The 25,615-nt window shown below is 38.0% G+C and overlaps 1 protein-coding gene across 2 annotated transcripts in view; it reads left to right on the forward strand.

The window, feature by feature from the left end:
- ADAMTS3 (ADAM metallopeptidase with thrombospondin type 1 motif 3) overlaps nucleotides 1–25,615 on the forward strand; it is a 251,245-nt gene that overhangs the window by 203,118 nt on the left and 22,512 nt on the right. The window contains exons 6-19 of one of the 2 annotated variants that reach the window (XM_035004838.1): nucleotides 5,693–5,776; nucleotides 7,628–7,784; nucleotides 8,532–8,637; nucleotides 9,031–9,174; nucleotides 9,816–9,948; nucleotides 11,960–12,073; nucleotides 14,287–14,432; nucleotides 15,625–15,800; nucleotides 17,035–17,168; nucleotides 19,196–19,319; nucleotides 21,756–21,812; nucleotides 22,058–22,141; nucleotides 23,609–23,689; nucleotides 25,379–25,542. In XM_035004838.1, coding sequence (XP_034860729.1) covers nucleotides 5,693–5,776; nucleotides 7,628–7,784; nucleotides 8,532–8,637; nucleotides 9,031–9,174; nucleotides 9,816–9,948; nucleotides 11,960–12,073; nucleotides 14,287–14,432; nucleotides 15,625–15,800; nucleotides 17,035–17,168; nucleotides 19,196–19,319; nucleotides 21,756–21,812; nucleotides 22,058–22,141; nucleotides 23,609–23,689; nucleotides 25,379–25,542 — 1,704 coding nt within the window. The remainder of the gene's footprint in view (nucleotides 1–5,692; nucleotides 5,777–7,627; nucleotides 7,785–8,531; nucleotides 8,638–9,030; nucleotides 9,175–9,815; nucleotides 9,949–11,959; nucleotides 12,074–14,286; nucleotides 14,433–15,624; nucleotides 15,801–17,034; nucleotides 17,169–19,195; nucleotides 19,320–21,755; nucleotides 21,813–22,057; nucleotides 22,142–23,608; nucleotides 23,690–25,378; nucleotides 25,543–25,615) is intronic. The other variant, XM_035004839.1, reaches the window with a different exon arrangement.

Genomic DNA, 25,615 nt, shown 5'->3' on the forward strand with positions numbered 1-25,615 from the left:
CAACAATCCTGTGAGGACAGTATTATAATTAGCCCATTTCACAGATGAGAAGACTGAAGCACAGAGGCAAATAAAATGCCCAAGGTCACATAGCCAAGATCAAACCGAGGTAATCTGGCTGCAGAGCCCATGCTCTTAACCACTCAGCCATACTGTCTCTCAAGACCTAATCCACCCATCTAAAAGAAAAATGAGTGTTGCTTTGTTGAAGCCAGACAAAGCTGTTCATCAGTTAGTCAGACAAAGCAGGTCAGACTGTCCTGCCAGGGAAATGTCCTGGAAGAAATTTTCCTGTCCGGGAACAAACCTGGAAGGAATTTTCCTTTCAAGGAAAGGAATACTTGACTTGGTTTTACCTTTTTTTTCCCCCCTCACATCATTGGCAACCCCTTCTAATTTAAGGTCATCTGAAAATTGAATTAATGTTCTGTTTACTCCTTCTTTCAGGTAACTTAATAAAAGCTCTGAGCTCAAACCTGAACACCTCACAGAAAATCTACACACATTCTAATAGATTGGCTCACGTGGTAAAAGAATATTTGGTTTTACATAGATTTGCATTACATTGTGTCAAATATGTGACTTCTTAGAATATTTATGCTTATATACCAAAAACACTGGTTATAAATTTCAGCCCTATCTTTTCTTTTCTTACTCAGTTTTTCCAGTGATCTGCTCTAGCATCTCTTTCTTTTTCCTAGTATTTTTAGAATACCATCATATTGATCATTAAAAAAAATCATTATTTATAGTAAATTCAGAGTCCAATTCCTCATTTCCTTAAAATTTACATGAAGGAAGATTATGAAAAAAAGTGAAGTTGCTAAGTCCTCTTTCTCAATATACTCACACACCAATTTCTTAAATTCAGGGATAGCAAATCACTATCGATTATTCTAGAACCAGCTGTTTTGTGCAGAGTGATGGTGCTGTGGTCTGCGGGTCTGTGGAAGTATAGCAAGATGGTGAACACTACGGACTCGAGTCAGACTGCCTAGGTTTTTATCCTTTGCTGTGACTATCGACTGTGTGACCTTGGGCCAGTTACTTGACTTCTCTGGGCCTCAACATCTTAGATGTAAAATGGAAATGATAATATCTCTAAAGTTGTTGCAAGGATTACTTGAATGAATATAAAATATTTAGTGCAGTGTCTAGAATCTGAAAAGCTCTGTATAATGTTAGGTGTTGTTTTTGTTTGATGCTGTTGCTTTTACTTAGGAAAAAAATTGCTTTCCTTGTCACTAAGAGTTGTAAAAATGCTTTCTTAACAAATATTATTTTAGTTCATCTTGACAGATTCAAGTGGTTCATTCGGTAGGATATGTTTTTAGTTCATTCTGTATATAATTTATTGATTGTTAAAAATCTGTGATTAATTTATAGTCAGATTCTGGGAGTTTCTCTATGCCTCATATGTTTTAATAGATGACATTGAAAAACAATCTAAATGAAAGATGTCTTCAATATTTTTCTTTGCTTTCAAGAGTCAAATGACTCAATGTTTTCCTTAGGCTAGAATATTTTAAAACTCTTATTTAATTTTAAGGAAGTTATTTTATTTATGTATAAATATAGGAAAAGGCAGACATTAAGCAACTGGTGAGTAAATACCTCCAGGTGTATTAAGCAGCCTTTACCCCCCTCAAAAATGTGCATACTGCCATCTGCTGGAAAGAGTTTTGTACACTATGACAGTATTTTTGAAAAAATTTAAGTGTCAAATGATTTTTCCCATTTTTTTATATATATAATTTAAATTACATCTTTCATTCAATTGAGATTTCAAGTATAAGAGTTTTGCAGTCGCTTTAAGATAACAACTAAGAAGGAGGCAGTTGTATTTCTTGTTCTTTTCATGTAGATTATGAAAATACACCCGTAAGTCTTTAAAATCTTTCCCAAAAATAGATGGAAGGGTGCTAAAGTTCTTTGTGTTTTTCTGAGGGCAATTGTGTGGCATTTTGCTAGATTTGGACAACAACCCTTTGAAGCAGGCAGAGCAAGTCCAGTCATAATTTGCCAGTGAGAAAACAGAGGCCCAGAGAGTTTAAGTGATCAGCCCAAGGTCCCTCAGTTTTTCAGTGGCATAGCTGGGAGAGAATCCAGGTCTTTGAATGTCTTATCCTATGGTGCTGATTATTTCTTCAACTCATCATATCCTGTAGGCCTCTGAGTATAAAAACATTGCATCCTCTTATTAATAAGGCCTAGCAAGATGAAAAGTAGCCAAATTATTAAGTACATTTTAAAGAGAATAATGTATTTTTTTTAAACTTTGAAAAACAGGATAATAAGTGCTATCTAGCGCTTTGCATTGACATCTAAGGTGTGATGGTTTGCCATATTGAAGGAATACTTTCTGCTCTGTGCACATACCATTGCCTTGTATTTGGTGATTTCTACCCATAATAATTTATGTATGTCCTGTGACAGTTTCACAAGTGTGTGCTGACCTAAAAGGTTCCCTGACTGATTTTTTATTTGGTTTCTGCTGGCGTACCCTGCTATCTAATTAGCCTGGCATCATAGTGACTTTTGTTAAACAATACTTTTCATTTGGTGAATGGTAACTTTGACTTTTAAAGAAGTGTCCTTCTACTCCATCATTTTATAATGTACTATTACCATGGGGAACATAAATTTTGTCCATTGGAGTTCCTTGGTATTGTACTGATTTTAAAATTTCCCCAGTATACAGATGAATTTACTAATTTAGGGTGATTATGCACTACACTAACTCAACTCTCATAAGCTGTTTGTCATTGTTGCCACCTTTCCTCCATTGTACAAGTCTAAGATTTCTGATGTGTCTCCTGCATTTAAAATTTTTTTTTTAAAGATTTTATTTATTTATTTATTTATTAGAGAGGAAGCAAGAGAAAAACAGCGTGAGAGGGGAGAGGGGAGAGGGTCAGAGGGAGAAGCAGGCTCCCCGCTGAGCCGGAAGCCTGATGTTGGGCTCGATCCCAGGACTCCGGGATCATGACCTGAGCTGAAGGCAGTCGCTTAACCAACTAAGCCACCCAGGCGCCCCATGTCTCCTGCATTTTAAAGTACAGTTGTCACTGCTGTTCGGCAGTGGCCCTCCTTCCATCATCTCTGCTCTAGAAATTATTGTTTTTTTACCTAACTACTTTTCTTTCATTTAAAATTTTATCATTTCCCTATTTTGTGCTTTTGGGTTTTTTTTTTTTTTTTAACATCGAATGCATTTACATTTCAATTACATGAAGCTGAGTATGTGTGATGCAGCTGTGTTACTAATTCAAAGCATCTGCCTTATGAGAAGTCTCTTGGAATGTCCCTGAGTCTCTGGATGAATGTGGTAGTGACATGCCTGTCTTCAGACTTTTACTTGTATTGGAATTAAAATGTTAGGAATTTTTTATCAGATAATTAATCCAGAAGAGGAAGGGGATTCGGACTACAATTAAGCATGTATGGAGTAAGCTAAAACAATGTGCCCGTGACCAAAAAGGTCATAAGAAATCACAGTTTTTTGGTCCAGCATTTGGTCTTTTCTTATATTGACCTGGAATCTACCCCTCTCAGTTTAAACCCATGGTTTTTATTTATTTTCTGTAGATATATCGAATAAATTGAACCCCTTTTCCATATGGCAGCTATTAAGTCTTCTTTCTAGGTTTTTCTTTTCTGTTTCCCATATTCTCCTGTTCCGTAACGTCCCTCTCTCCTTCTCACTCATGAATTTTTTGAGCAATCTGTTTGCGTGAGTTAAATCTTTTAATTCTTGCACTAGCCCAGTCTGGTAGTATTCTTATTATGCCCCTTTGACCAAGGCGAAGAAAGATGGAGACCATACAACGAGGGGTTGAACCAAGAGGTCAACAAGACTATTGGTGTCCAGTGTTAGGCTCTTGGCCACTGTGTCTCCCCTTCTCTATGTGACACATTTTCAAGGCTTCTTGCTTTTTACTCTTCTCTGGATACATTCATCTTTGTCAACTTCTCTTTTATAAGACATCATAGATAAAATGTACTCAATACTTCAAGGATACCCTGGCCCTAAAGGGATGGCTTCCTCCTGGGCTGCCTGTCTGCACACCTGTGACACACAAGAGCACATTGCAGAGGTGTTTTTTTTTTTTTTTTTTTAACTTGGCTTATCTTGGATTGGCTCTTGCCCTTCTCTGTGTGTATGTGCATTTGTAAACTCTATGTGTGTGTATGTTAGTAGTGCATTTTTCCACTTTAGAAGATTCTGCATCTTCTCTTGTCAGACTGTACTTAGTCTTCTTTAGTATATACTTGTTTCTGCAGCTTTTTTTTTTTTTTTTAACCTCCATCTTAGCTGTCCTCTCTCTCATTCCATACAAATTTAGTAAGTATGCCTTTAGTCTGTATTTCAGGCCTTGATTTTGTAAGGTGTTCTGTGCAGTCCCATTAGATTCTTGAAATATTTCAGTTGGGATTTCTTGCGCCTGTTTCTTGGTCAGTGTGGTAATTTGCAATTTTATGATTCATGAATTTTGTTGGGGAGCTTTTTAGAACATTCTATCATTCAAAGTTAGATTTCTTTTTAAAGTCTCTCTCTATGAGATTATGGTTCTCTTTTCTCTATAGGTTTTCCATTTGCTGTGCTTACAGTCCAACAAGTCTCCTCGATCTCAAGTAGAATTGCAGTTAGTTTTCCATCCCTGTTTTAGTTATTGTGACAAATGTTTGGTCCCTGTCCCTGGGAATAGCTAAGAATTTTTGGTAATCTAGTCAGGTAACTCCGCCTTTCCCATTCCTGCTAGCATTTGCCAACTTAATAAGCAACCTTTACACACACTGATTTTGTACCAGTTTAATCAGAAGATACAATGATGGTCCACTTTAGATTCATATCTGCCGACAGTTGACTGTGGGTTTTGCATACCAGTTAACCTCTACTGTCTTCATCTTGCTCATCTATATAAGTCTGTGTTGGGCTATGAACTATGAGGTTGCTTAAATTCTAATATCTATGATTTTAAAGTATACCAAATCGCTTTTAAAAGATTTCAGCCCAACTTTAAAAAATTAAATAAAAAGGAGTGACTCAACTTAGCTTTTCTGAGCTATACTTGAGGGTGATATTCATCTAATATGCACTCATACGTTCACCTTAGTAATTCAGATGTTGAAGGACTTCTAAATAATTGTTGATTCAGCTGCCCCACTCCTAGACGGGGAGCACTGGGAGGGCTACCCATTTACTGGCCTGCAGATAAACCACCATAGCTCCTGCATACCAACTCCATTTCCATGGGCTCTCCCAACCAGACGTAGGACCCCTGGTGGTGACATGAGCACCCAGACAAATGCCTGCTGTCTGTTTTCCTCTACAGGGCTGTGGCTACGCTCAGCTAGTAGACTCTTGTCAGAGTCACCCACTTGTGGTTGCTTTTGATGAACATTATATGTAAATGTAACACATTGGACTCTTTCTAACACAACAATAGTTTAATGATGCCCTTTGAAGTATATCCTCCATTATTCATTGTACTGTGGAGTTTACAAAATCAGTAATTCACATATCTGGAAATTGTTTCCAAGCTAAAGGTGAGAGAGTTCAGCTTAAGCCAAATTTTTAAAAAAGTGACTTGACTCTAGTACTTGCGATTACATGGCTGACCCCTGAAATGTACACTTCATAAAATCATCGTGCCACCTTTCTTTTAGCAATGATCTGCTTTGTTTCCAGGTGAATGAAATTTACCACGATGAGTCCCTTGGAGTGCATATAAATGTGGTCCTGGTGCGCATGATAATGCTGGGTTACGCAAAGGTAAAATGTCAAAATATGTGAACTATGAACGTGAAGGACTGGGCTAGCAAACGGAAGACTAAATTTCTGTAGCTCTAGCTAGCATGTGGTATCGACGTCTCACGTAGACCTAACTGAGGAAGAGAAACCGCCACAGTCAGCATGAATTGTGATAATGATTTTTGTGCTGATCCCATTTGCTCTGCTTATCTATCTAATGGAATCATAGGTAGTGATCCTGGCACTAGGTATGACTATATGGGTGAAAACAAATGGATGCCAATGTGAGGAAAGAGAATTTCCTCAGTCTCCCATTATTGTCAAATTCGTGAACCGTTTATTCCTTCAAAACATCTACGCTGAGTGCCTACTATGTGTCAGATGCTTTCTAGGTGCTTTAAATATATCAGTGAAGAAAAATAGCAGAGATCCTTTCTCTCTCATGATTTGTTAAAAACGATATTTTACATGTATATCGTTCCACTTAAGAAAAATGAAGTATACAGTGGATATTCACTGAGAAGAGCTTTAATCCTTTTTGAAAACAAAAAGCTAAGTCAAAATGCACACGGTAGGAATTTCATGTAATGTAACTAACTTCAGCTGGCTTTAAAATGGCAGTAGATGTGTCCTTGTCCTTGGAAATAATGGAATGGATAACCATGGTTTCTTCCTTTGAGAAAGTGCCTAACTTGGCAATCTTCTTGATATTTAAGATTACATGCCCCCTCCCATAATTAATCCTCCTGATTATGAAATACTAAGGAAATCATGCATTTAGCAAACAGGAAAAAAATCCATGTGTTTGCATTTCATTATGTATTTAACACCCACTTATCATTTTCTGATGAGAGGGTGTCATTGATCTTTACTGTATTCCATAAACCTGACCTACTTTGTGTTACTAACACTAAATACAAGTCAACTCCAGCTGGAGATGTTAACAGCCTTCAATTGGTTGTTATATGATTTGTTTGGAGAAGTATGTGATCAGCATGAAATAAACCAAGCTAATTTTATTCAGAATGTAAACACTGATAATGATATTTGCTGAAATGTAACAAAACTCTCAGCCGGTCAGGCAAGTAGAGACTAATTTGGGGTTCCAAATTCCATTTCTTATTCTATCAGAACTATTCCGGGAAGTATGGATACTGGGTTCTTAAAGGATGGGCCCTTTTCCCTCTGAACTTTTAACTCCTGATCATAATGTGGTAGTAGCAACATTCCAGGCAATGTCAATCCATTGCTTGTAACTTGCCAGATAAGAGTCTCTCTTCATCGCTCTGAGGTTAAAAAAAGGGGGGAGTTGCTTTCTTCAGTGTAAGGTTTATGTAATTTGACCACCTCCTGAAATGAAGATTTGACCAGCTTTGCCAGATCATTGAAGAATGTATGTTCTTCACATTTGTTGATCAATTCTGGGCCAATAAAAATAAAAATAAAAATTTTAACTAAAGACCTTTCACTTTAACAACTCTGGATAAGTCTCACACTAGAATCTTTTCCTCTTTTTTTTTTTTATTGTTTTTGATATCTATAAAACTAAGAAATCTGAGCTGAATTAGGAAATGGACTACTAGAATTCTTACCCCAATGATTAACATTGAGTTGCCCCATGATAGCAAATGTCAGAGTTACATGTTCCCATAAATGTGTCAGTCACCTTTTCACACAGGTCCCATTGATCTTGATTGACCTTCATGGGCTTTTAGAATTCCCAAATAAGAGCAGATATATGCATAAGCCCTAAATAATAATATTGAACATCTTTGAAATATTACACTCCCAAATGTTGACTTCAGAGCAAGTGACGAAAGGAAGCCTTTGGGAAAGTGTTATGCACTTCTTCAGTGCACTGTTTCCTCTTAGTCCATCAGCCTCATTGAAAGGGGAAACCCATCCAGGAGCTTGGAGAACGTGTGTCGCTGGGCTTGCCAACAACAAAAGTCTGATCCGAACCACTCTGAACACCACGATCATGCAATTTTCTTAACCAGGCAAGACTTTGGACCTGCTGGAATGCAAGGTATTTCTATTAATATGCAGAAGAAAAACTTAAGGGCATGACTTTTAAAAAATAATCCTAAATCAAGGAGTCTGTTCAAATGTTCAGCTCCCTTCCCACCATGCACCACTTTCCACCGTGCATCAGCCAGGCATACACTTTCTTTCTATTGCTTCCAGTGACTTCTGTGGAATTCACGATGTTAAATGCCACTTAAATGCTATAATATATTATACTTGCCTTTAAAATAATGACTGTGCATTTGGGGTGTGGAGGGGATGCTGTAAAATGCAGTGTGATTTCCACTAACTGCTCGGAAAGGAAAAGGAGATGCCATGAGAAATGATTGCTGCCAAAGAGCTTTCTTCCAAAGTCAGCTTCCATTTATCTAATAAATTCTGATGCAGACTTCGGAAAAAAAGTGGACTGATGAGTTCTTTTCAATGTTGATGGAATTTCTGGCTCCCTTTATCAGTACCATCATAGGAAGGACCATTCACTAAAAACAGAAAGACAGGGCTTTGTTGGTGGGCAGAACAGAATAGTAACCCCAGGCAGTTCCTTCCCTTAGGGAAGGAGAAAACGCAGACCCAGTGAATCTTTTTAGAGACCATTACCTGTGTGTGGCTTTCCCAAGAGAATGTGGCACAATAATACTGCCTCTGTTTCCTGAAAAGCTCTTTTTTTTTTTCTAGGCAAAGGTCCAGTAGTAGTTCTTAATGGGCTTTCTCATAAAATGAAAATAAAAGTAATTGTTATTCTCTACAGGATATGCTCCAGTCACAGGCATGTGTCATCCAGTGAGAAGCTGTACCCTGAATCATGAGGATGGTTTTTCATCTGCTTTTGTAGTAGCCCATGAGACTGGCCATGTGTAAGTCACTGTTGACAGCTATAAAGCCAAAAAAAAGGTCTTTTCTTTCCTGCTTCTCTCAGTATTGTTCACACTTTGGGCAGAGTACATGCCAGCATGCAACTCTCATTCCTTGCCAAGTGTGAGGAGCTGAAAACAGGGAAGAGGTCACGCACTGAAACTAAATAACTGACTCTGGCTTGCAGAGAGATACCCCTGCGTTTTCCGTAGCTATGGGACAAGAAAGACATTTCTGTCAGATTATTCTCTCTTTCACAGTCTCTGGGACTCCTCCGCAAAAGCCACGTTAGTTTATAAAACACACATTCCCCTGAATTTATTTCCAAGAGTGGAATCAAGCAAAATCCACGGGCCCCTCTGATTCTTACCGGTGAGGTCTCACTTTTATTGTAGGCTGGGAATGGAGCACGACGGACAAGGCAACAGGTGTGGTGATGAGACCGCTATGGGGAGTGTCATGGCCCCCTTGGTGCAAGCAGCGTTTCATCGTTACCACTGGTCCCGGTGCAGTGGCCAAGAACTGAAGAGATACATCCAGTACGTCCCCTTCTGCGTGTCCTGAGAGCATTTATGTCGTAGCATAACACAGACGTGAAAATGTCTTTTAGGACCTCAATCTTAACCAAACTCCCAGTGAATGAGAATTGTTGCTCATGATAAACATTTTCTTATGACTCAGAGCTTTTGGCACAATGATCCCATAATGTAATCACAGTATTTTAAGCCGTAAGCCTAGAATTTAAGAGAATTTTTAACTGTGGTCTCCTTTCAGTAAACTCCTTATGGAATCTTTGACGGGTGGTCAAACGTGAGTTGGGGATGAGGAGAGAGAGGACGGTCATGTGATGCCTGCAGAGAGTGCCGCATATTCCCTGTAGGATAGGGGCCGGGATCTGCACCACCATACTGTGTGGGCGTCCCGCGAGGGCCATGAATATAAGGCTGTCACAATTCTACTGTATTCCTGAGCCATGTTTGGCCTCTTTTGGGGGATGAATAAGGATGATGGGTCTTTTTCTGAATGGAAGTGAAACCAAAAACCTTAAAAGGTATGACTCTGTGATCTTGCTATATGATCGGATGAAATTCCAGAGTCTGTAACCTAAGAATAGTTTTTCATTAGGATGTGTTAAAAAAAAATGAACATTTAACGACATGAAATATTTTCCTTTCTACAGTTCCTATGACTGTCTCCTTGATGACCCTTTTGAACATGATTGGCCCAAACTCCCAGAACTTCCTGGAATCAATTACTCTATGGATGAGCAATGTCGTTTTGACTTTGGGGTTGGTTATAAAATGTGCACTGCGGTATGTCACTCACAGTCAATTGAGATTTTTGCATCTTGAAATCTATTTGCATAGCTCCTATTTGGTGAGCTTTATGGACTCACTGGTGCAAGCGGAACAGCATCGATCAATGACTTTGTGTTTGTTGTGTCACTATGTGCTGAAGCTAAAAGCTTCGAATATATTATCTTATTTAATCCTTAGCAGACTAGATGGGAGCTGGTATATTTTTACTTTACACATGAAAAAGCCAAGATTTACAGAGATTAAGCGATTTGCTTAAATCACGCGTCTGGTCGATAGGGGAATTAGACATTGAAACTAAGATTGTCAGGCTCTAAAGCTTTATGCCCTGTTGCCCCCTTAGTTTTTGTGACCTTCAGAGATGACTTCTAAGCCTTTAGTTGGTTGCTTTTCATCAGTTTGTTGGCCAGGATTTCATGTGGCTGTGACCATAGGGAAGGGTCATCCTCGTATATTCTTATGGGAGAGTCCTATGGTATAGCATGAAGGTCAGGAATATGGGTTTCATACTCAGGCTAGGTGGGCTGTCAGAATCTGGATCTCATACTTACTAAAGGTATGAGTTTGAGCACTTTATTCAATCCCTCTTAGTTTCCTTGGGTGTAAAATATGGATAATGATAGTATTTATCTCATAGAATTGGGATCAGGATTAAATCTGATACCATAATCACAGTGCTTAGCACGATGCAGGCGCATGGTAAATGGGGTCCAGTGAAGCCAGTCCTCCATGTGGCTGTGCACATTAGGGCTATGTTTCACTAAATTTCTACATTGAGCTTTAGTAGCTCATTAAAAAAAGGGGGGGGGAGAGAGGAGGGGCTTTTTATATGTTGGAGCAAGCTTTATATGTTAGAGCAAAAAATTAAGTATTTCAAGATACTGAAAAGAAGTTGATCTGCTGTTTGAAATCTTCCATATAGAGCTGTCTACAGCCATTTGGTCTGTGTATAAGGTACATGCTGTCAGCGCCTCATTACCTGCATTAATGCTTTCGACCTGAGAATTCTAAAGCTTTGGCTCAATGTCATGGAAAAGTACAATTTCTGCATTAAGTAATAGGGATTAGAACAAAAAAACCCCAGGTCCAAAATGAGTACAATTTAAAAAAAATAAAAGCTATGACCATAAGGCTATATTCAGGTAATTAGTGCTGTAAGCAATAAATATGTGGATAAACTGGTATTTGTTTTTTTTTTTTTTCAAATCTAGATAATGGTAAGATGTTTCTAGTTACAAAGAGATCAGACAAGTAAAGACCACACACAAATATGTGTGCTTCTACATCCATTTGGATATTATAATGTGGTATTTTAGGAAAAAAACATTCTCACAAATAAGAATACTAAGACTCTAGTCTGACTGTTACTATCTCACTTATAATGTATAACCGTAACTAAAGCCTTACCTTATAACTTACAGTCTCAGTAATGGATTGTTTTGAGGATTAAATATATGGAAAGTACGTTATAAACTACATGAATGTATTGAGATTTTGTTACACCTAGGACACCTTATCTCACGTAGCAAGACTTATAAATATTTTATGCTTTTAATTAGCTCAGTATTATTTATAATCTGGCCGGTTCATAACTACAGGGATAAAGAGAAGCAGTTTTGATAACTTGAGAGGGGCAAAACCATCTTAATAAGTTTTCATATTTAAAATGGTCATAATATTTACAAATTCTTTAAAATTCCCATATTGTCTGAAAACCATAAAATAGAAATGGTATGCAGAAATGTTGAAGTCAGCCAGAGAATCGCAGAGAAATTATTTTTTCTCATTGATATTTTAGAAAAGCAGAATAAAAGTATTCTTTCCTTGGAATTAATTCTTAGGCAGTATTTTTTTTTTTTCTTATCATGCCACAACTATGACTGTTAATTTAAAATTAAAATACCCAAGGAACATGACATGAAGAAAGTGTCCAGAAGATACACTCAGATATATGTTGGTATGACATGCCATCTCTATTTCATTGAGATCCTGATTCTCTCTCTTCCAGTTCCGAACATTTGACCCATGTAAACAGCTGTGGTGTAGCCATCCTGATAATCCCTACTTTTGTAAGACAAAAAAGGGACCCCCACTTGATGGGACTGAATGTGCTGCTGGAAAAGTGAGTATATCTATTTATACAATGAAAATCTAATCTAGGTTTCATCATAATCATCCTTAGAAACCTGGAAAATTATGACCCCTGCTGTAGCCCTTCTTATACCAACCGTGGTGTATGGGGTTTCATTATGATAATGCACTAGCATTGTTTCCTACGGCTTCTATGACAAATTACCACACACAACCTTGGTTCCTGAAAAAAACAGAAATGATATTCTCTTATAGTTCTAGGAGCCAGAAGTCCAAAATCAGTTTCACTGAGCCAGAATAGTTGTGTGGATCATACTCTCCCCAGAGGCTCTAGGGGAGGATCTCTTCTTGAGTCTTCCAGCTTCTGGGGGCTGCCTCCATTCCTTGATTTGTGGCTGCACCCTTCCAGTCTCTGCGTCCCTGACCACAATGTCCCTTTCTCTTCTGTGTGCAAATTTCCCTCTGACCCTCTCCTATAGGAATACATGTGCTGTGCTGGCATTTAGAGCCCACCTGGATGATCCAGGATCACCTCTCCATCTCAAAATCCTTAACCAAATCACATCTGCAAAGACCATTTTCCAAATAAGGATATTTACAGATTTGGGGGATTAGGACCTACCATCTTTGAGATCGCTGTTTGGCTATTCCTGATAGAATAGGAAGCAGCAGTTCAGCAGAATATCTGGGCCCCTGCTAATGGGATTTGATTTACTTGCTGGCGTCCCACTCCTTGTGAAAGTTGTCCAGAAATAAAGTCATGTGAATTTATACAGAAGATTTGGCCTTGCTCCTTGGGGAAAGATGCCCAGAGGTTTTAAATCTCAAATTGTGTAGTCAAGATTGAATGCTCAGAAAGTGGCCAGGGGCCAATCTATGCTACTCGTAAGGGGAAAGATCACCAAACCCAAAACAAAGGCATGTTAAGAACTCAGATTGAAGAGCCATGACTAGTTTGGAAATAAGATATTGTAGATAGGACTAGAAGTGGCAAGGAAAATTTATGTAGCTTTGAGTTCTTTTAAAGCCATTTAGAGCTCTACTTCAAATGTATATGAACTGTATTTGCTCTGAGAATTACAAGCATAAAAATGATAATAATAATAATAAAAATAAAATCTGCCATTATGGGTGTTTAAACTTTGTTAGGTATTATGCTAAACATATTACGTACAGTGTGTTGCTCTGGAAAAATTCAATTTACAAACTTTTGACTGAAAAAACAAGAGCGACAATGAGTTGATTCATTTTTGCTTTATGAAAAATATATCCTGTAAGTCAACTCTGAACATCCAATTTCTCTAAATATATTCGTGTCATGTTTAAATTTACCAAATCTGAGTATTAAGAAACATTTTTATTGTAGGTAGGACAAAAAAGGAAGTCAAAATGTTGAAAGGGGAAAGAACTAATACCTGTTGAGGACCTGCTCTGTCCTGGGTACTATAAGCTAGGCGCCTCTGTGGTATCAAGGTTCACTAGTTCCCACTTAATTACTTCCTGGTCAGTTGGTCTTGTCCTCTTCATGGTCATTTCTGGGTCTCAATATTCCTCATCTAAAGATGTAAAGATAACAGAATCTCTCAGAATCATTGTGATTGAAAATTTAGAAACAGGGCGCCTGGGTGGCTCAGATGGTTAAGCGTCTGCCTTCGGCTCAGGTCATGATCCCAGGGTCCTGGGATCGAGCCCCGCATCGGGCTCCCTGCTCTGCAGGAAGCCTGCTTCTCCCTCTCCCACTGCCCCTGCTTGTGTTCCCTCTCTCGCTGTCAAATAAATAAAATCTTTAAAAAAAAAAAAAAAAGAAAGAAAATTTAGAAACATACCTAAGTGTTTTGAACACTGTATATGTTCAGATATGTTAATTAATTCCAAAGCAAAGGCGTGTATTTTTTAAAAAACCCTGGTAATCTAGCTAATGAGGGTTGAAGGGTAGAATAGTACCTACAATGCAAGTTGGGTCCTCAGATCATTCTTACTGGTTTTGTTTGATAGTCACTATACAGGTGTCATTTAAAAACTTGTCTGAGTAAATGATTTTTTTTTCATGTTGTACTTAAAAACGCAAGTCTAAGTTATCCTCTGTAGGGTACCTTATTGTTGTAATTGAACTGGGTTCATTTTAAGTGCATCTTTACCTGGGGGGAGAAAAGGAATAAAGGCCTTTAACTGGTGGTGGTGTGTAGTAACTTGGGCTTTGGCTTGGGCATGATTTCCTTAGTTGCCTTTTGTCATTTTCCTCAGTGGTGTTACAAGGGCCACTGCATGTGGAAGAACGCTAATCAACAAAAACAGGATGGCGGCTGGGGATCCTGGACCAAATTTGGCTCCTGTTCCCGGACATGCGGAACTGGTATCCGTTTCAGAACACGCCAGTGTAATAATCCCACGTGAGTAAGCTCCTGCAATTCTACTTATTTTTGGATAGACAGAAAACACTCCAGGATGCTGTTATTAATATTCTGTGTCACGAAGTACATGTCAAACACAAAACATGAAAACCAGGGGTTTAAGTGTCTGTTTGGGATAGATCTCCATTCATCAATCTTGGGAAGAGTCGTCAACGGTGAAGATGAGGCTCAAGCGAAGATTAGAGATTTTGGAAGCCGTTGCTATTTAGAAGTCTTCAGGAGCTAGGCAGGGAAGGCCCGTCCCTGTGCTGGCCGGGGCCCTGACGCTGGGAGGGCCCACTGCAGGAAGCCCAGGTGTGTCAGCCTGGCAGAGCCGGGAGCAGCTCCAGCCAGGGGCTCACTCCCTCCGGGCTTAGGGGAGCAACACAGCCGAGCGGGACCACAGAAAGAGGGTGAAAGGAGACCAAGGAACTGGGGGAACAGCTCCCTATTCACTCACTCAGACTAAACAGAGTGAATCCCTCTTGCGTGCTCAGCAAAAACTCAGGACCTTCTTTCTGGTCTAGGGCTTACCATGTAAGAAAAGCGGCTTCTTCAGTCTCTGTCTGGCAGCAGGATGGTTCTGAGAAAGTTTTTCATGAAAAATATCAAATGTCACATACCTGTTTTCACGGGAAGAGATGCTGGTAGTATTAGTGGGAGTAATATAAACAATAAAAATTATCATAAGGGCAGCTAAAGTTCACTATGAGCCATGCTCTGTTGTAAGTATGTTAAATATGTTGCCTTATGCAGTCCTCTCCATGTTTCTCTAAGATGGGATTATTTTTCGCATTCTACACAGGAGAAAACTAAGACATAGAGCTGTGATCAAATGTCTTTGGGTTACATGTACATGTTTTATGCATGGGAGGAAATATAATTTTCCTTGGTCCATACATATGTTTTTTAAAATTTCTTTATATATTTCACTGTGCATGCAAAATACACTGTTTGAAATGCTGACTTAAGTTGAGCTTTTGGTCCCCACTTCCCCACCCCGTCCCAGACAAACACACATAGGGGGAGGATGGTGCTTTTGGAAAGGGATGGAAATTAGGAAGCATGAGTTCATTCCCTTTGTGCCCGCAGCTCAGCAGCTCTGGCTTTCTGCCTTCCAGCACTGTGTCTGCAAGCTTCAACTGCTGGCCCAGAGCCAAAGGGCCTTTTTCAATGTTGTCTTTTCTTTTAGGCCCATCAACGGTGGTCAGGATTGTCCTGGTGTTAATTTTGAGCACCAGCTTTGTAATACAGAAGAATGCCCAAAACACTTTGAGGACTTCAGAGCTCAGCAGTGCCAACAGCGTAACTCGCACTTCGAATTCCAGAATACCAAGCACCACTGGTTGCCATATGAACACCCTGACTGTGAGTAGATGCTCGCTGTCCTTCCCACTGTGTGGTTGGGGACTGAGTGTAAGCCTTGTCAACACCAATCCCTGGGACTCTGGGTCCTTACTTGGTAAATTAGAAAACTTGGTGTTTATAGGGGTAAGTCCTGCTGGGTTTCCAAGAATAAGGCTAGCTAGGTCCTTTCTCTAGAGAGGTGAGGACTGTGGGCTAGTTCCTGGCCAACGGCATTCCCACTGTCACTGCTGAAAAGACCCGTGGAGACATGTTGTGTTTCCTCGTTGGACTGACATCCTTCTACTAGGAAACGCTCTGGAATACTGTGATCTTTCCTTTCCAAATAACCAGGGAAACACCACATTTCCTTTACAACTGAGAAACAAGAAGAAGATCATGACTTGAGAACAAAAGGCACATCATAACCTTTTACTTTTGTACCGTGACGCTAGTTATTAGAAAAGACACTTGGGGATTCCCTGTTAGTGTTTCACTTCGTACCTCTGATTTTTTTTTTTATTATGTTATGTTAATCACCATACATTACATCATTAGTTTTTGATGTAGTGTTCCATGATTCATTGTTTGCATATAACACCCGGCGCTCCATGCAGAACGTGCCCTCTTTAATAGGAATGTCTCACCGTACTTCGTAGTTGGGTGGCTGAAACAAAATAGTGACATGGTTACCATATGACTCAATACACTGCCAAGTTCAGTTTAAAAGCTGTTTTAAAGGAAAGATTGCATCCACATAGGAATTCCAAGTTGCAGTGCATTAAGAAGAAATGCATTATTTTTTATCTGTTTCAGTGAAGCGAGTCACGTAAATTATATTACATTTGACTAATGAGATCCTTCATGAGGCATAAACCATACTAGGTCATCGGTTCAAACAAAAGAGAAACGCTTTTAATTCTCTAAGTGTCACTAAAATGAAATTGGTTCTGAATTAAAGTTTATTGAAGAGCTGTGGTTAAATCCATGGTTGACGTCCAACCTGCTTTGCCTGGGACAGTCCCAGTCATTCCTATGCAGTTATTAATTCAGCCACTTTTCACTCTCAGAAGTTTCACAGTTTAGATCAGTCGTAAGCCAAATACGTATCCTTTTCTGCTACTCTTTCTTTTATTTATTCATACAGTGTTTTGTTTTCAGGACATCGTGCGGAAACTCTATTTTAAAAATAAAATCACTGTAGTGTGCAAATATGTCACTTTATGTACATGGTCGATTTAATCCTCCATCTTTGCAGCCAAGAAAAGATGCCACCTTTACTGCCAATCCAGAGAGACTGGAGATGTGGTGTATATGAAACAGCTGGTGCTGGATGGAACGCACTGTTCTTACAAAGATCCATACAGCATATGTGTGCGGGGAGAGTGTGTGGTGAGTTCACAGGGCATCCCTGGAAGCTTCCTATGCCGTTGTGCAATTCTGCTTTGACTGTCGTTCACCTGCATGTTTTCAAAAGATCTTAACCCTGTCTTATCTGTAAAATCACATTAAAATGAGAATCTAGGAGTAGCTGAGGAGACCTAAACCAAACGCGGTAGAAATTTTCACTTTTCACATCAATGTTTGGCTATTGGCAGAATTGAGATGTAAATATGGTTTCGTCCTCTTCCAGCCAGTTGCCTTTTCTAAATTACTCTGATCCCTCTGGCTGGGGGATACAACAGCTCAGGATGGATAGTGCCTTTTTTTGCTTTGAGTATTTTACTAGTAGTCATCTACTTTTCCACTACAGAGCTGTTTTCAAAAACGCAATGCTAAATGTATTTTATCTTTTATTTAAAAAATAATAGAAATTCTCTCTCTCCCTCTGTCTCTCCTGCTCTCTCTCTTACTTTCCAATTGATTCTAAGTTTAAACACTGAATTCTACCTCAGAACAAAAGAGGCGAAGATGCAAAAACCGGGTTTTGCCCCACTGAGACTCTTTTTTAAAAAACTGCAGTTGACTTTCTTGTTCGTGTTCCCAAGTTGAATTGATATGAAATCAGCCTTATTAACTGAACGTGTTACTCCTGTTTCTTCTTCACTTCAGCACAACCAAAGTGTTGTAGGAATGAATCTCAAGAATGCAGAGACCTCACATTTGAAATGAATTTCCCCTGAAAGTAGAATCTGACTTTTGTCCATCTCTCACCCTCCCACAGTACATCAAACGTGTGGTCATCATTGTCTCTGCCCATTTTCATTCCAAACTTCTGAGTGCAGTGGCCTATCATGTCCCCTTAACCTGCACTGATTTCCATGAAGGGGCCTGCCCCAGTTCAGAAAACCTTCAGTGGTTCCCTGTTAAGTTCCTGTGAAAATGTAAACTCTGCCTGATATTCGAGGTCTTTCATGGCCTGTGCTTTGCAAATCTTTCACTGTTCTTCCCCTCTCATACAGTACTAACTTTCCATTGGCTTAAACATGGCTTCAGTATTGCTCTCAGAACCCACTTTCCATGAGCATACAATTTCCATGGCTCTGTTTTTATCCCTCTGCATTCTTGAAATGCCTTTCAACAGGGCCTTATGAAAATATCCAGCACTTCATAAAGTTTTTTTTGTTTCTTGGTTGGTTTGGTTTGTTTTTAGTTTCAGAGGTAGAGTTTAGTGATTCATCAGTCTTATATAATACACAGTGCTCATTACATCATGTTTCCATCACCCAGTTACCCCATCCCCTCATCCCCCTCCCCTCCAGCAACCCTCAGCTTGCTTCCTAGAGTTAAGAGTCTCTTACAGTTTGTCTCCCTCTCTGATTTCGTCTTTATTTTATTTATTTAGTTAGTTAGTTTTAGATTTCATTTATTTGAGAGACAGAGACAGAGATAGAGAGCACAAGTGGGGAGGAGAGGGAGAAGCAGGCTCCCCAGAGAGCAGGGACCCCGATGCAGGACTTGATCCCAGGACCCTGGGATCATGACCTGAGCCGAAGGCAGACGCTTAACTGACTGAGCCACCCAGGCGCCCCGTCTTATTTTATTTTTTGTAAAGTTTTGTTTTGCATCCCTAGCCAGCTTATAAAGCTTATGCTAATGCCCAGCTCATTGTTTTATTACTCATCTTTCCAAATAGGAGAGCAACAGGGGAAAAACACTTTTTGTCTTTTCAGCATCAACGACAATATCTGCGCTTAATAAATGTGCGATGGGTCATGACTATGTGTGATGGGGTAAATATTTAATTAGACTGGGGGAATGTATCCTAGAGTAGATTTTAACCTAGAGTACAAGTCATCTGACTTCATAGTAGCTCTTCAAAAAGATTGAGGCATTAAAAAAGTCAGAGCTTGAGTCAAGGTTTGGTCAGACTGTGTCACTGTGGGCTCACGGTAAAACAAATGGTTTGTCCTTGTCTAGGATGCTGACCTTCACTTGGCACATTGAAATTAGTCACGTTTAACATCTTCTCTTTCCAGAAAGTGGGCTGTGATAAAGAAATCGGTTCTACTAAGGTTGAGGATAAGTGTGGCGTCTGTGGAGGAGATAATTCTCATTGTCGAACCATAAAGGGGACATTTACCAGAACTCCCAAGAAGCTTGGTAAGATGAGGTCTCTCATGAATTTGGTATCCTTCTCCATGATTTATACTTTTTGAGACTTCTTTTAGGAATGTAGCATTTTCCCTATAAACATAACAAAAAATTAGCTGCTGATTTATTTTTATTCAGATTACCTTTTCTTTTCTTTTTTTTTTTTTAAGATTTTATTTATATATTTGAGAGAGAGAGGGACAGCAAGCACGTGAGAGACAGAACGAGCATCAGAAGGGGGAGAGTCAGAGAGAGAGGGAGAAGCAAACTCCCCGGTCTTTGGGGAGAACGAAGCAGACTCCCCACTGTTTGGGGAGCCCGACGTGGGGCCCCAGCATCATGACCTGAGCTGAAGGCAGACGGTTAATGGACTGAGCCACACAGACACCCTCAGATTATCTTTTAAGGAACTAAAAACCAAAAACAAAAATAAAAACACTTGGACTGAATTCATGCTCCATGGCATCCATGATGAAAGAGTGTCTACTTAAATAAGGAACAAATAAAATCAATTTCAATTATAGTAGTTAGCTAAAATATGTGTTTTGTTTTATTTTGTGTTTTTATTTATTTGTTTGTTTACTTTATTTATTTATTTATTTATTTATTTATTTATTTATTTATTTATTTTGAGAGAGAATGAGAGAGCGTGTGTGCAAGCGGGAAGGGGCAGAGGAGCAAGGAGAGAGAATCCCAGGCAGACTCCCCACTCAGTGTGGAGCCCAGCTCAAGGCTTGATCTCCCGACCTCTGAGATCATGACCTGAGCAGAAATCAAGAGTCGGACGCTTAACTGACTGAGCCACCCAGGCTATTTTGTGTTTTTAATAAATACAAAAACTATTTTGTGTTTTTAATAAAATACATTAGACCTAATTATTAGAATTGAGGCTTATTTTGAATTTTCTGTTCACATAAATTGTTGATCAGAAGTTACAAAAAAAAATCACAAAATTTTATTTTATTTTTATTTTTTTTAAAGATTTTATTTATTTGACCGAGAGAGAGAGAGAGCGAGAGCAGGAACACAAGCAGGGGGAGTGGGAGAGGGAGAAGCAGGCTTCCCGCCGAGCAGGGAGCCCGATGTGGGACTCGATCCCGGGACCCTGGGATCATGACCTGAGCTGAAGGCAGACGCTTAACGACTGAGCCACCCAGGTGCCCCCAAAATCACAAAATTTTAAATACAACTTTTAAAATATTGCATGAGCTTTGCTTCTTTTATTTTAAAGGTGAACAAGTTCATCCTATTTATAAATCTACAAATCTAGACTCCATATTTCACATGATTTTAAAAGTTTTATATTACACAAAATTAGGTACACAACCAAAAACAACCCTGAGGTATGACTGTTTGTGTGCGTGAATGTTAGTGTTTATTTTAGAGTCAGTGACCTGGACTTAGGCATACAATGAAGTTTCAGCAGATGGAAAAAAAAAAAAAAGCAGAAATAATATGTAAAATTATGAGTCATTTCATAATCATTCACTGGAATTTTCATAAGAGATTTGGATACAAACATTTATTACTGGATGATCTTTTTTAGTTTGTGACAAATGTTATTCAGTTATTCAATAAGCATTTATGGGGAAAATGTCTCTGGGAATTCAACATTTAAAGATAAATTTGATGTGGTGCTTCCCTTGAGAAGCTTCTTTTTCATCATCCCCACTCAGTTGGTATAGTCTCTGGTAGAATGATAAAATAAGACAAAACAAAAATAAAGATAAGAAACTGGTTTACTTTGAGCACATTGTCATGGCGGTGATTTTCCCTTTTAGGAGAAGAGAAAGTATAAAAAAGGTAGTCTTCATCCAAATGGAATAATCTCTAAGTTCTTTGTACTCTCGTTAGACCTCAGCTAGCCCAGTGCAAGCCAAGTGCACACAGACCAGTTTTGCTCTTTGACACATTGAGTGGGACAGGGTCACTCCAAAGTATCTTTCATTACTGATGGTTTTGATATTCCTTTGTGATCATTTAATAGTTAAATGGTTAAAAAACAAATATTGCCATTTCTGGCTGATTATATTACTTTAAGAACATTCACAGAATTAAAATGATATATTATGGTTTTGGTGGAGTAACATGTAATTTTCTTCATCTTATTGTGAAGCAATTAACTGTGCTTTCTCTATGGCAGCTATATTATTCTTTTTGGTATAAAATCACTCATATTATTTTATTTCCAGAGTAAATTAATGTAAAGAAAAAAGTTTTTGCCATAATCATCCATCCATTAATCATCCATTCTGTGGTGTGAGGTCGTGGTGCGTTTTTTTCAGATACGCCAAAAATTAGACTAAACCTGCGACTCAAGGTGAGGAGAGAAGAAAGGTTTCCTCAGTCGTACAGATTCAGACTGTTCAAAGATAATCTAACACCCATTTCTCTGCACTGGTGTTATCATAGTCACTCAATAGACTAATTAACGTTTTCCAACAGGGAAACATTTAAGCAAGAGGTGCCATACAGAATTCAAGTTGCTGGAAAATGAAATCTGCAAGTATTCAACTTCCAATCACCTTTATCATTTCTCATTCATTCTTAGTCTTACTTTCATTGACTATTAACTTTTTATTGGCATTAGCTAACTATTAAAAATGCATTTTGACTTCAACACATAAAATTACCAAGTTATTTGATATCTTACCTAATAGAATCTACATAGCTTATAGTATAGTCAGTGAACCAGCAAGACTTTGATAAACATGAAACCTTCACTAATTAAAAACATTCTATTTAAGGGAAGACAAGAGGCGCCTTCACTTTACCCAAAGGAGCTCGTAATATTTCTCTTGCTGAAACAAGGGAAGCTAAAAATGTACTGGGTAAGTTGTAGCAAACTGCAGAAAGATGGGCATCCATAAATGGCATCAAGCTGTTTTGCTGTGCTTGGTCGGCATCTTAAACATGTTCCGTCTAGCCATTGCACACTCAGACAAACATGCTACGGTTCCTGGACTCGACTTTACCCAGATTCAGGTACTGAAAACCCTGACCCCAAAATGACTATGCCATTGAGTTAAGACAGTAATAAATATTGGGAAAAAGTTGAGTAAATCTACCCACAGGTAGATAGTTATTGTCCATATGGAAATGACAAACATACTTCTTTCTGAGAACATTGACAATTGTGTATTTATAACTGAATTTCTGTCAGACTCATCCTGTAGTATGTGAATTGAATGTTTCATATCTAAGGTGTCAGTTGCATCATCTCCCTATATTAATTTATATTTCCTGGATAAAACGTCTTGATTTCTACTTGTCCTATTGTTGATTTAAAGTTAGGATCTTAATTCTAAGTGATCTTAAGATAATTTTTAGGACATGTGATAATACTAAGATTTGTTTTATATGACATTGACTCTAATAGGATTGATATAAGATTTTATAACCCAAGGCAATCCATTAAGCATATTGATTTCATGATTTCTAGATTAGAAGATTGAGTTTAGGGCACATTTTTAAGGCAATGTAAGTAACTTGCGGCATTTTCCAACCAAATGGTTTGGTCAAATCTAAAAAATATACTTTAAAACTTTCCCATAATAAAACTTGTTCAAGGCTTTAAAATTAATGGCTGATCACAAGAAAAATGAAAGCCACTCACTGATCCTTCTTTTGAAATCTCTTTAGAACAAAGCAGGCTTTCAATATGAAGATATTTCATTAATTAGAAGTTTAGCTATCTATACTTGCCCTGAAGCTTTTAAAATAATATACAGACAGATAAAATATCTCAAGAAGTTCACCAACTAAGTATGCTAAAAACTGGCCCCACTTCAAAAGAGTGGTTTAGAAAACATAAACTTGACAAATCACCATGTTGTACCATGTTGTGCACCTGAAACTAATGTAACATTATGTGTGTCATCTATACTCATAAATAAATAAAGAAAGAAAGAAAGAAATAAAGAAATAAATAAATAAATTTAACAGCAATGACAACAACAACAGAAAACCTAAACTCACATAGAAGGACACAGGAAATTTGCCTGAATTGTTGTTGACACAATTCACAGTTCAATACAAGATAAATGACTGATAGGTTAGAAATAAGATTAACTCCCCCCTCTTAATACCAAAAAAAAAAAAAAAGGGTTTCCTCTAATCTCATGCCAGTTGTCACAAAAACTACCAGTGCTTTGAAGTTCATTCCTGAAACTGCTTCTTTGAGTTTATGGATGCCCTCTTCTGCATGCAGAAGCAGTAAGAATTTCATGCTCGGCTAACCATGGTTGTTGCTTTTGTTTTCTTCTTTGCTTTCTCCAATATTTACTACACATGCAAAGGGTACCTTAAGATGTTTGATATACCCCCGGGTGCTAGACATGTGTTAATCCAAGAAGACGAGGCTTCTCCTCATATTCTTGGTAAGTGTTTCTGTCTGCTGGCTTTGCTTTAGCATGCACTTAGAGAAATGTCAAAGAAATCATATAGAGAGAGATATATATGTGTGTGTAGATGTATGTGTATCTGTATGTATATGTGTATGTATACATAGATATGCAAGATTCAGAATTCCATATAAATCATTACTATGTGGTTTTTGTTGGTCATTTCTCCCCACTCTTCTTTCTTTAAAACAAAAAATATTCAAAAATAGAGCTTTAATTTTTGGTGAAACCTGGGTTGGTTCATTATTTATATGAAGAAAGGTTATTTAACAAGTTTATTATGCATTTTTGCTCTGTATTAGGGAATGAGGAAAATAAATATGTTAATAAAATGCACTAAATTAAGGAAGAATATCAGAAAAAAAAATTTGCCATAGTTATGTTGGCAAATTAGTTCTGATATTGTGGTTGATGCCATACTATATGCCTCTCCTTACTTTTATTGCATTTTAAGTTCTTTTACTGAAAAGCGAGTATCTGTGATGTGTCTAGTTTCTGCCTGGCACATGTGGATCCATTTGCATGGCTGTTTAGAATTCTTTTCCTCCTTTACGAGAGGATCACATAAAAATGTTATCCTAAAGGGGTTTGTTTTCAAAGTGTATGTACAAATGTAAGCATGACTTCCACATATTCCCTGACCTATTAAAGCACGAGGAAGTTCTCTGAAATGAAAGCATCATCTGTCAACCCCATGAAAATTTGTCTCAAATTGCTTTTCTTTTAAATGTGTGACTTAAAAAATGAATTGTTTTATGGTGTTTCATAGAATTTTTTTAGTATTTAAATTAAATTCACTACTAGATTCCTTAATGATCTAGCAGTCAGCCATAGTTCTTTTTCCAATAATTCATATTCTCTTATTTTTTTGTCCTAGAACTCAGATTATTAACTTTGGAAACATGAGATAGTTTAAAAAAACTCAAGAGGAATAAATGTATTTAACTAAAATTACTCATGTTATCTACACATTTTCAGGAATGGTAATAACATGAAATTTTATTTTCTAACTTATTATATGCTGGTAAATACCTCCAAACTTTGAAATCCAATTTGTTATGTTTTATCTATTAGAGAAAGCATTTTAAAATAATATATAGTAGATCAATAATGCATTAAGAACTCTATCACCAATAAACAGCTTTTTCTAGCCATATTAAGTAGGGACGTGGCCTTCGAATTTCACAAACATAAGAACTAATTGTTGGTCTAAAAATTAGTTCAACTATGTTGGATACCTATCAATACTTTTACTAACTTGAAAGAGATAACACAGTAGCACATTATGTTATGTGCTATCTTAGCACAAATGATTATAGAAGTATCCATAATTTTCTAAATATTCCCAGCTTTCTGAGGAAATATACAGGAATGGGTTAGAAACTGTTAACCTCTTTGACAGTCCTTTCAAATGGGAATATTTGTCAATTTTTATCTCCCTTATTTAACCATCTTGCTATTTTGACTAGTTAGTAGTGCTGCTTGAGGATTTTGAAGGCCGAATGAAGGGAATGGGAGTCCTATCAGAACTAACACTCATTTTGATTGCTTTGATGCTAATAAACAGTCTTTCATTTATAGAAAGGGATAGACTTGCTATGGGTCATCAAACCTGTAATATGATCAAATAAAATGTATGTCGGTTACCCATTTTTCTCCCTCTAGCTATTAAGAACCAGGCTACAGGCCACTATATTTTAAATGGCAAAGGGGAGGAAGCCAAGTCGCGGACCTTCATAGATCTTGGTGTGGAATGGGACTATAACATTGAAGATGACATTGAAACTCTTCACACAGATGGACCTTTACACGATCCTGTTATTGTTTTGGTATGTGGTATTACAGGTTTACTATGTAGTTGGTTCTGTAATTTTATAATTAATTTATCTGAAAACACTTTTA

The sequence above is a fragment of the Mirounga leonina genome, unplaced genomic scaffold (genome assembly GCF_011800145.1).
Source record: "Mirounga leonina isolate KUSES-001 unplaced genomic scaffold, KU_Mleo_1.0 Mir_129, whole genome shotgun sequence".
NCBI classification, from domain to species: domain Eukaryota; kingdom Metazoa; phylum Chordata; class Mammalia; order Carnivora; family Phocidae; genus Mirounga; species Mirounga leonina.